The 12,299-nt window shown below is 62.1% G+C and overlaps 1 protein-coding gene across 4 annotated transcripts; it reads left to right on the top strand.

Moving 5' to 3' along the window:
- The first annotated feature begins 648 nt into the window (after window positions 1-648).
- On the top strand, window positions 649-12,280 carry SLC16A3 (solute carrier family 16 member 3). 4 transcript variants are annotated; one of them, XM_043905132.1, is made up of 6 exons: window positions 649-820; window positions 7,291-7,427; window positions 8,471-8,718; window positions 9,171-9,314; window positions 9,605-10,369; window positions 11,251-12,280. In XM_043905132.1, the coding sequence occupies exons 3-6, from the start codon at window positions 8,496-8,498 to the stop codon at window positions 11,502-11,504; spliced, it is 1,386 nt and encodes a 461-aa protein (XP_043761067.1). In that variant the 5' UTR covers window positions 649-820; window positions 7,291-7,427; window positions 8,471-8,495; the 3' UTR covers window positions 11,505-12,280. The 4 variants fall into 4 exon arrangements, with proteins under 4 accessions (XP_043761067.1, XP_043761069.1, XP_043761068.1 ...); XM_043905134.1 differs by lacking the exon at window positions 649-820 and adding an exon at window positions 1,466-1,484; XM_043905133.1 differs by lacking the exon at window positions 649-820 and adding an exon at window positions 4,240-4,385.
- The last annotated feature ends 19 nt before the right edge of the window (window positions 12,281-12,299 follow it).

Here is a 12,299-nt window from a genome sequence, read left to right as displayed (position 1 = left end):
TAGGTGAGGGTCTGTGGAGTATGGGGATGGGGAACACTCCCTGGGGCTCCACCATCCCCCAGCACAGCCAGGTTCTGGGAGCTCAAGAGGAGGGGTAGCGGTTGTATTTGGCTCCACAGGGGAAACGGAAGTCAGAGAGGATGACATCTTTGACCAAGATCACCCAGGCGGGGTAGGGGGACGGGCGATGTTCGCCTTCTCCCTCCTCCCCAGCCCAGGAAAAGGGGCGCCGCCCGCCCTGGAGAAAGCAGAGGTTTGGGTGGGGGCGCAGATCCCAGGGGGCTTGGCTAGGGTGCCCTGAAAAGTCCCAGAGCTGAGTTGAGAGGCGAGAGTCCCACGGGTTCCGCGTGCACTTGGTGGCGTGGGGTGTGGCTGGGTGCGCGCGCTCACTTATCAGAGCGCGCGGCCCCCAGGCGACGGGGGCGACAGGGGTCGTGCCTCGGAGAGCGCGGGACCCAGTCGCGCTCGGTACCAGCACCGGCAGAGAGAGGCGAGAGCGCAGAGAGTGGGAGACGAACGGGCGGGAGGGGGCTGCGGGCCAGAACTCCCAGCTCAGTGCCAGGGGTTGGCGAGGCTGGGGGGCCGGTCTGAGGGCGCGGGGCAGCGGGACTGATCCGGCGAGAAGGCTCAGCCCGCGCCGCAGTCTGCGCCGTCGGGGAGCACTGGGTCGCCCCTCCCGCGGGGTCCCGGCGGGGCGGCGCCAGGCGGCGGTGACGTGCACTGGGGAAGTGCCGCGCGAGCGGCCGGAGCACTGAGTCGCCCCCGGCGCGGCGCCTGGCAGCGAGGCGGGCAGAGGCGCGCGGCGACCGAGCGGCAGCAGGTAGGCATGGCCCGATGCTCCGCGGCTCGGGGATCGGGACTCTCCCAGCCGCCCCGGGGCTGAGTCTGAGTCCGGCCTGGGGGCGACCTGGGGGTCCGCGCTTTTTGCCTTTCACCCTTCTGGTTCATGGGCACGCCGGGCACATACGAGCCCCCCACCTCCGGCGGCCCTCACTGAGGAGCCCAGGGAGCCAGCTGCACCCCTTTGAGCCCTCAGACCTGGGTTGCCCGACCTCGACTTCCCCGGCTCCTCCGGGCGCCCCTCCGTCGAGCGACCCTCGGGGGCTGGGCACCGCCAAGAGGCGGCTCTGTGGGGCGGACGAGCGGGTTCCGGGTATAAATAGCTCATTTCGCTGCGTACGGCCTGGGCGCGCTGGCTATATTTGGTGGAGCTAACGCCTGGCCCGGGCCCCCTTCCCGGGGGGGAAACCGGGAACACATATTCTCCCGGCCGGGGGGGTGGGGTGGGGTGGTGGTGCCCGAGGGCTCACCTCCTTCCTGTTTTCGCCGCCGCCCTAAACACTCACCAAGCCACACTTGCCCTCAGGCAATGGGTTCTGATCGAGACCCTGGGCAGAGAGATGGGGAACCCGCTCCGGGATCAGACTGAACTCCCCGAGCTCACTTCACCCCCGCTCCCAGGCCCTGAGCTCTGGGAAAACCAGGTGGGGCCTCAGGGACCTTGGTTTATTTATCTGAAAAGTGGGTTGACAACTCACCCACCTGGATGCTGGCCCAGGCCAGTGGCCGGCAGGCCTGTGAATGGGAGGGAAGTAGTGGGGGTCATGGCCTCCGGGCAGGGGCCGGGGGTGCTGCCTGGATTCTGGGTGAGGGGCAGGCACATCCCTTGGAGCCAAAGTGCTTCTCTGTCCCAGAGGCACTAGGCTGTACATCCAGAGGTGCTTGGGACGACAGGATCACTCTGTGTGATGACCATGGCCAGGCTGAGTGGTCCGTGGGACAGCAGATGGCAGCCGGACCCATGGCCTTTATGCAACCCAGGTCAGAGAGGCTTGTCCAAAGTCAAGAGGAGGAGTGGGTGAGTTGAGGGTTGGAGGGTTCTGGGGTCCAGCGCCTCATTCTGAAGGCCCAGGAAGTCTTCGGCTGTCAGATGGGTGCTGGGAGGGACGGGGGCAGATGGAGGAGTGTGTCCTGGAGGATGGACTCAGCCCCTTGACTGATGGACTGAGGCTTGGGCTCAGCTTAAGGAGTTGCTCCCATGGTGGGAGGTCTGCCCCCAAGGGGCTCTGAAGGTGGCGGCGGCAGTGCCCAGACAGGTGTGGCACCTTCCTGCCCAGTCTGTGGTATAGTCAGTACCTGGGGTGGACATTGGGAGGCCCGATCCCAAGGCAGGCTCTGTAATGACCCCATGTGACCTTGGGCAGGGCCTGATACCCAGAAGGCAACTCAGCTCTCACTCACTACAGCTGGACACCTCTGCTTGAAAGGCAGCAACAAGGGGCAGGCTTTCATGCTTCTCAGGAAACTGACCAGGGAGAGCGTGTGCAGCAGGGTCTGTAGGGTCCCATTCACTGGCTGGTGGTGTCCACAGGACAAGACTGGCTTGCTCCAGGGCAGGACTCGCAGGGACCTAGCAGGTGTGCAGGGGGCTAGTACCGCCCCTTAGAGGTGAGGAGCCCAGTAGAGCGACCCCAGGGCCTCCCGCGGCCCTTCTGGGAGGAAGCCAGTGGAGAAGACAGCCACGCAGAGCCATCAGTCCATTGGACGCGCCTCCGGATCAGGCGGGATCAGGCCGCGGGCGCATCGGGCACTGGGCCCGGACGCAGGGGCGGGGCGGGGCGGGAGCGGATAAGGCCTGGGGCTCCTGCCGGCGTCGTCTCGGCGAGCCGAGCGCAGACTTCCCGGCTTCAGTCTCCATCTGTGCGATGGGCCGTGCGAGGAAGCCGGTCACGGAGACCCAGCGTTCTCAGTCAATGTTTCGAGCGCCGAGCCGCGCCCACTTGGCCCAGCTCCAACGCGGGGACAGTGAAGAGTGCCCCGCCCGAGGGGAACAACGGGGTCCCCTTTGGCGCGCTGGGATGCCCAGTGCGGCTCAGGGGTTCGTTGACCCTGGTGGCCTTAAGTGTTGGCTCTGCGCTCTGGCCAATACGGTAGCGAACAGGGAGGGCGTCTACTCCAGGCAATACGGCGGCGGCTCCTCCCTTGGCGCGGTCACGTCCCCCACGTCCCGCGCGCTGCCTGGCAGCGGGGCTGGGGCGGGGCCGCCCGGAGCATCCTCTCTTCCCACCCCAACCCGCTCCCGGCGCCCCTCAGGGTCGGCCGGATTCCCACCTGCCCAGCCGGAAGCTGAAATAGGAAGGAGCATCCATCCTGCTCCCTGGGGTGGGGGTGGGGGAGACGGCCGGGCTTCCACTTCCCCCTCCCCAACCGTTCTGACTTCCTCAGCCAACTCCCCCACCTTCTACTTGCTCCAAAGCCCCCAGGTGGTGGTCGTGGGAACTAGGAACCCAGTTTTGCTGGAAGGGTCCCTTCCTGGCTGGTGGGGCTTGCTGACACAGAAATCATCTTCTGGGCCTTGGTCTTAGGTGACAGTTTAGGGCTGGGGGTGCTGCAGGGAGTTGAGTGGGACAAGGTGGCCACGTGGATGGGCAGCCCAGGCAGGGCCAGGCTGGGCAGGGTTGGGTCCAGGCCTGAGGGGTGTTAGCTTGGACCTGCTCAGCTACCTTCAGGCCCCTCCCCATTGCCCTCTGAGCTTTCTAGAGGAGGGGGCCCCCCAACAAGGTAAACAAAAAAACATCCCTAGGGCCACTCTCAAATGGCCTTCTTGTCATTACTGGGTGATGGAGGTGGAGAATGACTCAGAGCTAGGGGCTGGCCTGGGTGGCAGTGTCCAGTCTGGTGAATGAGACCATTGTTTCCACCCCACTGGCCCTTACAAGACATGAGCCCACAGGAGAGCTTGCAGGAGCACTGGGCATGTGCGTGGTCAGAGAAGGTGGGGTGGAGGGCCCAGGCCAGGCTCAGGAGGCCTGGATCAGACTTTCACCCACTGCCCAGCTCCCACCTCCCCAGAAAAAGCCCCAGGCACCTCCCCCCAGTCACAGCTCCAAACACCGATGAGGGCAGGGCTGAGATGGGTCCTGTCCTCCCTCTTAGAAAGGAGACAGGCACTCTGATCAGAGTGTCTTGAATCCTCTGGTTACCTGTTTGCACAACAGGGGCTGCAGGCAAAAGAAGAAGGGGAGCCCCTCCCTCCTCCTGAGGGTACAGCCACCCCCTCATGGGCTTCAGGGGCCTTGAGGCCTGAGGAGCCAGGAGCTGGCCTCACTGGGCTCTTTCCCTGTTGCTCAGGCATGTCTTTCAAGCCTCCTGGTGTGGGAAGAGTCAGGAAGGAATGTAATTGCCCCTTTCTTGCCCCGCCCACCTGGAGCTGGACTCCAAGGACTAGAGGTCCAGTTAGGTAACTGGCCAGGCTGGAAAGTGCACCAACTAAGCACCTGGGACAGGCCACAGCCTCTGGGGCTGGAGGCCCCCTACACTGAATGCCCCTTCCCCGGTTCATGGCCTGCCCTGGAGGCTGACAGGCCACAGACCCAGGACCCGAGGTGGGTGAGGGAATTGTCAGTATAGAAGCCTAAGGGACAGCAAGCCTGAGGCTGGAATGGAGTGGCAGAAGGGGCCTGGAAGGTGGTGAGGCCACCGGGACATGGTCAGGGCTGGCTCTGAGGTGGGGGTCTGGGGTCAGGTTGGGAACACACTGGTATGAGGTTTGCACTGGCTCTTTGTGTGGAGATGTAGGGGTGGGGGTGAGGCTCTCTCGCCACCAAGGACATTCGAAGCTGGTGAATGTAGGCAGAGAAGGGGGCCACGGGAAGAGGGGTGATGCAGAAGTTTGGAGCCTCACCCCAGCTGGGACCCTCACCCAGATAGCCAGTGGGCCCCTGAGGCAGCAGCTGGCAGGGGCCACTGATGTGGGAGGGCACGAGGGACGGGTCATTCCGAGGGACCTCTGTACACGTGTCTCTTTGGGCCAGGACCTGGGGGCAGCCCCTGGAGCCTCACCTGACCCAGAAGTAGGCACACACACCCACCTGGGAGATCAGCTTTCTGAGGCCTGGAGGGCAGGTTATTTCTGGGCTGGGAACGTGGTTTGCGTGCTTCCCTGTGAGAGTAAATGTCACTGAAAGGACAGCCGGCCGGCGTGTGTTAACAGATGTGCTGGTGCCACCTCCCTCTGTGTTGTACTGAGGGTCCCCAACCAGTCCCTGAGGGGGCCGCTCCTCCCATCCTATGTTTCCCTTGGAGTATCAGCCAGCCTGTGCCCCAGCCTGCCTCCTCCATAGGATGGGCTGCACTGATGAGGCCATTTTGCTCTTGGAAATCTTAGCTTTCCCACCCCGCCCCCCACCCCCGCCATAAATACACAGAGCACTTCTGGGTGAAATCCCTTTGCCCCCAACCTAGAGACCCCTGCTCTCCATCATCTTCCGCTGCTTGCCCACCCTCCCCCATTGCAAATTGAAGTTCACTAGAAATCTCCCTTTGAGAACCATCTGGTGTGGGGGAACAGGGTGGGGGTCATCTCAGTGTGGCTGCAAGCTGGGCTGGGGGGTTAGCCGGGAGAAAGCAGTGTCTGAAGAAGAACTTCCGGGGTGTTCAGGGGATGGTGGGAGAGATGACTATACAGGACCTTGATCCAGACGCTCGAAATGGCCCCCTCCTAGTGTGAGCCTTGGCCCTTACAGGTCCTGGAACACGCTGTACCCTCCTGCCTCTGGACCTTGGCACCTGTCCCTCTGTCTCCTCACCCTCCCCAATGCTCTTTCTCCTCAAGATCCTGGAGGCCTCCAGGGAGGACCCAGCCCTGGCGGGCAGAGAATGGGGCTTCAAAGGTTGTGGTGCCCATGATTCCCCTGGTGGCCCAGGTCTGGCTGGTGGAACCAGGGAGGTCTTAGAGGGAGGCCCTGTCTTATAACCGTGGGTTTATAAGTGTCCGGCTGTTCCTAATTGCTCACCCCAGACACACTCTCCTCTTTGGCCTCCACATGATCCATTTGATTTCCTTTACAAAGCTCACAACCCCAAACAAGCTGGGATACTGAGGACAACCAATCCCTCAGTGTCCCCGTGACCACAATCACGACCACTGTCCGGAGTCCTGGGTCAGGATTCCTGTGTTTTCTGCCTTAGTGTCATTGCATCGTAGAGCATTCACATTCCTAAGAATATACTTAGTTGTTTTTTGTTTGTTTTAATATCACTCAGCTGCACGTACCTTAAAGACCCTTTAAACTTAATGCTAACAAGGGGAAGGGCAGAGGTTCAGTGCCCCCACGGCACCCAGTGAGTTTGGGATGACATTTGTCCACTTGTCCCATACCAGGCTCAGGCATGTGGCCATGTGATCCAAGGCAAGGCTCTGGAGAACCTGGAGGTGGGCCACTCTGAAGCTGTGCTCAGACTGTCTGGGCGCAGAGGCCCTTGTCTTTCCTCCAGTCCTGTCCCGGGTTCTGTGTGGCCTCAGATACAGGGGTGGCCACCCAGGGGGCTGCACTGGGTCACAGGGCTGTGCCCACATTTGCAGGAGGATGAGGGCTCCCTTGACTGGGGTGCCCCCGTGCACCTTTTGGCTGTGTCCCCAGAGGGCTGCATGGCTCTTGGCCTCAGACACACCCTCTGTCCTTCTCACTGAAGTCCAGGTGTCTTCCGAGCACCGGGGTCTGAGTGCAGGGAGAGGTGAGGGCTTCCCTTGGTTTTTCCAGTGGCGCCTGTGGCCCTGGCCCAGCTGAGAACCAGCACAGGCTCTGAAGGTGGACCTCTGGCCCAGTCTGGGGGTGAAGGCAGGGCTGCTGTTCTGCTCCAGTGGGCTGTGTCTGCCTTGTCATCACCCTGATAGCCAGCTGGCTCCTGGGGTCCAACCATCAAAGGGTGGTGCTCAGACAGCAGCTCCTGCTTGCAATCATCTACAAAGCCCCTAACCCTGCCCCCACCCAGACACCCTCCGAATCAAAGCCCAAGATCCCCCTCCACTGCTGGATCACAACCTGGATACCCCTTCCCCACACTGAATCAGAGTCCGGATCCCTCCAGACTACTGAATCAGGGGCCCTGGAGGGCACAGCCCCTGTGGCCAGGGTGCTGGGGGGCAGGCTGGAGGTGGGGGGTTGGGTCTTATTCCCCACATTCCTTTGCTCTGCACATTGAAGCTGTGCTTAGACAGGCCGGGCACAGAGGCCCATGTCCTCACTCCAGAGTCCTGTTTCAGGTTCTGTGGAGCCTCCGATGCAGGACTGGCCACCTGGAGGGCTGTGCCAGGTCAAGAAGGATCCGAGGAAAAGGGGCAAGGGGTGAAGCCAGGACAGATTACGAAACCCAGGCGGGCGGGCTGATAGGAGGGCGGCAGTGCTGCGTGTGCAGCTCCCCTGGTCAGGAGGTCCTTGGGCGCCGCGCAGGTGGAGTATTTACACCATGGAATCGGCAGATACTACATATCAGGGCTTCCTCCTCCAGGGAGCTGGCTTATAGCTCACCGCGGGTGGGGAGACACGGAGCTTCAGTGGGCAGTGAGTGGCTGGATCCGGAAAGCCCTCCCTTCCCTACGCCTGCAGCGAGGAGGCCCACTCTGTCCTTGGAACAGCTTCTGTCAGGTGAGGCTGATCTCTAGGATTTGGGGATGTCTGGAGCGAGGATCAGGGACGGGTTGGGGATGAAAATGGGAGCGGAGGGGAGGATCTCCAGGTGGAAATCAAGTTCCTGGGCCTCAAATGAGCTAAGTTCCTGGGGTTTAAAAGAGGGAAGTTGACCCCAGGCTTCCGCAGGTTTGGGGCTGACAGTGGGTGTGGCCAGCTTACACTGGGCAGCCTGGGTGCTGGAAGGGTTTGCTCTGGTGGGCTGGATGGAAGCGTGTTCTTCCCACCGTTCCCTCACCAGAGGAGTTAAACTCCAGCGGCCGGACAGGCACCTTCTCCCTCGGGCTCCCGAGGCAGGTGGATGCTAACAGGATGGGACAAGTCGGGGCCAGCAGTGACCCCCGCCCTCCCCGTCTGCTCCCCCATGCAGTCCCTGCACAACACAGCCTTGTGTGCGCCCCAGACTCTCACTTCTGGTGTAGTGTGATCAGGGTGGGAAGCAAAGGGAAGCCCTGTCCTCCTGGGAGTGGGAGAGCAAGGCTGGCCACATCTAGACTGAGGTCTCGAGGGACAGCACCCTAGACCGAGCCCCAGGTCCCCATCAGGCCTGGCTTCACTGCCTGAGGCGCTGGCGGCTAGAACCACGCGGCTTCCCGACACAAGGTCAGGCGGGAGGCCAGAGCACGGCTGACTTCCCCATTGGGGTCTGCCCTCCTCAGGAGGTAACCTGAGACCTGGCTGAGCCCAAAAAAGCCACTGCCCTTTAGAGCCAGTTGTGTGGGAGCAGGCCAGGTCTGCGCGGGAGAGGGAGGAGGAGCCGCAGCTCTGGTCACCCCACACCCTGCTGCCCTGCACCCAGCACAGGTGAGGGGCAGAGGCAGCGCTCTCAGGTAACATCAGGCGGCTGGCCTGGCCCAGAGCAGAGCTCCTGCTGGGGGCTACGGCCTGAAGGGACGGGTGGCCTGTCTGGGTGCCCGCCTTCAGCTACATCTCTGTCCCCATGCTGTTGGGCTGCAGCTGGGTGACTGACAACTGAGTCAGCCTGGCTTCCTCTTTCTCAGGGACGCGGAATCAGCCCTCCTTGCCATGGGAGGGGCAGTGATCGACGAGGGCCCGACCGGCATCAAGGCCCCGGATGGGGGCTGGGGCTGGGCCATCCTTTGGGGCTGTTTCGTCATCACGGGCTTCTCCTACGCCTTCCCCAAGGCGGTCAGCGTCTTCTTCAAGGAACTCATGCGGGAGTTTGGGATAGGCTACAGTGACACGGCCTGGATCTCCTCTATCCTGCTGGCCATGCTCTATGGCACAGGTAAGCAGAGGCTGTCGTGCCAGGTGACCACCTCTGGGAGTTCACCAAGTTCACTTCTGGGCAAAAAGGCCTGGGGGCTGGGGGCTGGGTGGTGCATCCAAGCATCCGCAGCCCTGGGCCCGAGAGGCAGTTGGTGGGAAGCCCTTGAGGGTGCCATGGTCTCCCAAGGGCAGGTCGGCACGGCCAAAGCTGTCTGAGACCCTGTCCAGAGGGCTCTATCTGCACAGCTGTGCTGGACCCCAGAGCCATCCTCGCTGCCTGCACAGACCAGTCAGGAAAGATGCCCCCAATGGGGACCATTCCTTGTGAGCCATGCTTTACTTAGGAAGACATGCGAATGTGGTGTCCCTGTGTCTCCTGCGTCGGGCTGAAGGGGCATCGGGGAGGGGCAGGTCTCCCTGGGCATGGACAGCCTCCGTCCCGCACCTTAGCTGCCATCCCTCACCCTCCAGGCCCACTCTGCAGTGTGTGTGTGAATCGCTTTGGCTGCCGGCCAGTCATGCTTGCAGGTGGCCTCTTGGCGTCCCTGGGCATGGTGTCTGCGTCCTTCTGTGGAAGCATCATCCAGCTCTACCTCACCACAGGGGTCCTTACTGGTGAGTGAGGCCCCGCCAGGAGTGGAGTGGCCGGGTGGCAGTGGTTCCTGTTGACAGAAGAGATAGGGCCTCCTGGGGGAGGCCAGCTGTGGGGTGTCCCTGCCAGGCGCCCGTCTGCCCCTTGTTCCCTGTCTCTCCTGGACACGTGGGCTGGTGACGGGGGCTCTGAACACACACTGAGTCCCCTCACTTGGATGCCTCAGGTCCACACATGAATCATTCAGGCGGGTGCCCGAGCCTGGGAGAACCTGGGCCGGGACACCTGTGCTCACCTGCCTGCTCCCCTCTAGGCTTGGGTTTGGCGCTCAACTTCCAGCCCTCACTCATCATGCTCAACCGCTACTTCAACAAGCGGCGCCCCATGGCCAACGGGCTGGCGGCAGCAGGCAGCCCGGTGTTCCTGTGCGCCCTGTCCCCGCTGGGGCAGGTGCTGCAGGACCACTATGGCTGGCGGGGCGGCTTCCTCATCCTGGGTGGCCTGCTGCTCAACTGCTGCGTGTGTGCCGCGCTCATGCGGCCCCTGGAGGCGCCCCGGCAGAGCTTGGGTTCAGGGCCTGCACCCCAGCGGCCGCCTCGGCGGCTGTTGGACCTGAGCGTCTTCAGGGACCGTGGCTTCGTCATCTACGCCCTGGCCTCCTCCATCATGGTGCTGGGGCTCTTTGTACCACCCGTGTTTGTGGTTAATTACGCCAAAGACCTGGGGGTGCCCGACACCAAGGCGGCCTTCCTGCTCACCATCCTGGGCTTCATCGACATCTTTGCGAGGCCCACCGCTGGCTTCATCACGGGGCTCAAGAAGGTGCGGCCCTACTCTGTCTACCTCTTCAGCTTCGCCATGTTCTTCAATGGCTTCACCGACCTCACGGGGTCCACGGCCAGCGACTATGGTGGGTTGGTGGTCTTCTGCATCTTCTTCGGCATCTCCTACGGCATGGTGGGGGCCCTGCAGTTTGAGGTGCTCATGGCCATCGTGGGCACCCAGAAGTTCTCCAGTGCCATTGGCCTCGTGCTGCTGCTGGAGGCCATAGCGGTGCTCATTGGGCCACCGTCTGGAGGTGAGTGCTGGCGGGAGGCAGGGTGGGGCGTGAGCGGCCTCCCCTCCCTGGGCCTAGCTAGGCCCTTGGGCAGTTTCCACACCTGCTCTTCCTGGGGAGTGGACTCACTGTGGGGAGCTCTTAGCTGGAAAGGCCTCCACCGCCGCTCCCAGCCTTGTCTAGCCAGGTTATCATGTACCTCTGCACATGGGCAGCTGACCTCAGTGGGGGAATACAGCCTCTTATACATCCCAGGACCCGCTTGGTTTCATTGTGGGAAGTCCATGGGCCTGAGCCGTGGCGATGGCTCCAGGATAGAGTCCTGGTCCTCCTTTCTGACTGTCCCCACACCCTGGGGACACTCAGAGCTGAGGCCAGGGTCGGCTTTTGTTACACTGGGGTTTTATTTTTTGATAGCTGAGAAGATAATGGTGGGATGTGGGAGCAGTGTGGCCAAGGCTCTGCCAAGTCTCTGCACCTGGGTTTGGGTCTCTCCAGCCAACCCTGTAGGCCCTCTACCTCCCACCTGACCTTGGGCCTTTCGCTCTTCCTGCCTGGGGTGGGGGGGCAGGGTTCTGGTGTGAGGAGGTGCCTGAACTGGGGTCCCAGGGTCCTTCTGGGGTCCAGATGGTTCCTGTGAGGGCCACTGTGGCAACAGGCAGCAGGGTCAGACCCCTCAGGAGGCCTTGGATGGGGCCCCCACTCAAGGCTCTGCTCTAAACCCTTGTCAGATCCACTCTGCTTTAGCCTCTGGGCCTGTGCTACCTGGGGCAGGGTTGTGGGGTGGTGGGTGGTGAGGGTGGCTGCCTTCAGGGTCCCAGGCTGTCCTGGTGACTGGGACTGGGGGTGGGGTTTCGGTGGAAGCTTCAGCCCTAGGCTGACCCTGTCTCCCTGCACTGCAGGCAAGCTCCTGGACGCGACGCACGTCTACCAGTATGTGTTTATCCTGGCGGGGGCCGAGGTGCTGACCTCCTCCCTCGTGCTGGTGCTGGGTAACTTCTTCTGCATTAGGAAGAGGCCCGAGATGGCCACGGAGGAGGAGCGCCACAAGCCCCCGGAGGATGTGAAGGTGGACTCCCGGGAGGTGGAGCAGTTCCTGAAGACGGAGCCTGAGAAGAACGGGGAGGTGGTTCACACCCCGGAAACGAGCGTCTGAGCCCGGGGAGGACGGCAGGGGTGCAGGGAACCGGACAGAGATCGTCAACGCTCGTATTTATTTCACAAACAGGACCAGCTTGGGCGGGGCCTTCGGCTCCGCGCCGGCTGCCTGGGCAGTGCATCATCACCCGATCAGTGTTTTTCAGGGGAGGTGGCGGGGTGGGAACGTGTCATTCCGAGGTGGATCTGTGGTGAAGCCAAGCCGCGAGGTTATGAGCCGTCTGCACCAGGGACCCCACCAGCTGACCCCAGGGAGCCCAGTGCCCACCGCTGGGCTCAAGGACCCAGAGACCCACGCTTTGGAGACAACATGACTTTAATCAGGGGGTGGGGCCGGGGACAGCTACGGAGCCGGCACTGCTACAACAGACCTCCCCATATGCCCGTGAGTGCCCTGTCCTACCGGGTCTCCCGTGTGCCCCAGCCCACCCCTCTTTTGAGCGTCTTAGTGGACAAAGCTCCCTCCTTCACCTCTGAAAGGTTTGAGATAAACCTGCTCTTACTTAGGGACAGCGGTCTAACCGTTGACCCCAAATCTCTTTCTCAAAAGACAGCCTGCTTATTTTTACAAAGTGGTTTTGGTCCTCGTCAGCCACGTCAGCCTTCTAAGTACTGCTCGTTCTGGACCCTGTCCTGTTGAACCTCAAACGGCTCAGCGTGTTCACACAGCACCCTGGTGGTCGGCAGGGAAGGGGCCACGCTGCAGGGATGTGGACACTTAGGCTGGAATGTACATGTGGTTTCTGTTCACTGGTGTGTGTTTGAAGAAAATGATCTGCCTGCTTTTGTTTAT

Source organism: Cervus elaphus, chromosome 5, assembly GCF_910594005.1.
Source record: "Cervus elaphus chromosome 5, mCerEla1.1, whole genome shotgun sequence".
In the NCBI taxonomy this organism is placed as follows: Eukaryota; Metazoa; Chordata; class Mammalia; order Artiodactyla; family Cervidae; genus Cervus; species Cervus elaphus.
The sequence above is the reverse complement of the archived record's forward strand: the minus strand, read 5'-3'. Positions and strand labels throughout refer to the sequence as shown.

What these genes read in the sequence shown, in the direction of transcription:
- SLC16A3 (XM_043905132.1), top strand. Translation starts at nt 8,496, where the DNA reads ATGGGAGGGGCAGTGATCGACGAGGGCCCGACCGGCATCAAGGCCCCG. An exon ending in CACCACAGGGGTCCTTACTG is followed by an intron (nt 9,315 to 9,604) that starts GTGAGTGAGGCC and finishes GCTCCCCTCTAG; the next exon opens with GCTTGGGTTTGGCGCTCAAC. An exon ending in CATTGGGCCACCGTCTGGAG is followed by an intron (nt 10,370 to 11,250) that starts GTGAGTGCTGGC and finishes CCTGCACTGCAG; the next exon opens with GCAAGCTCCTGGACGCGACG.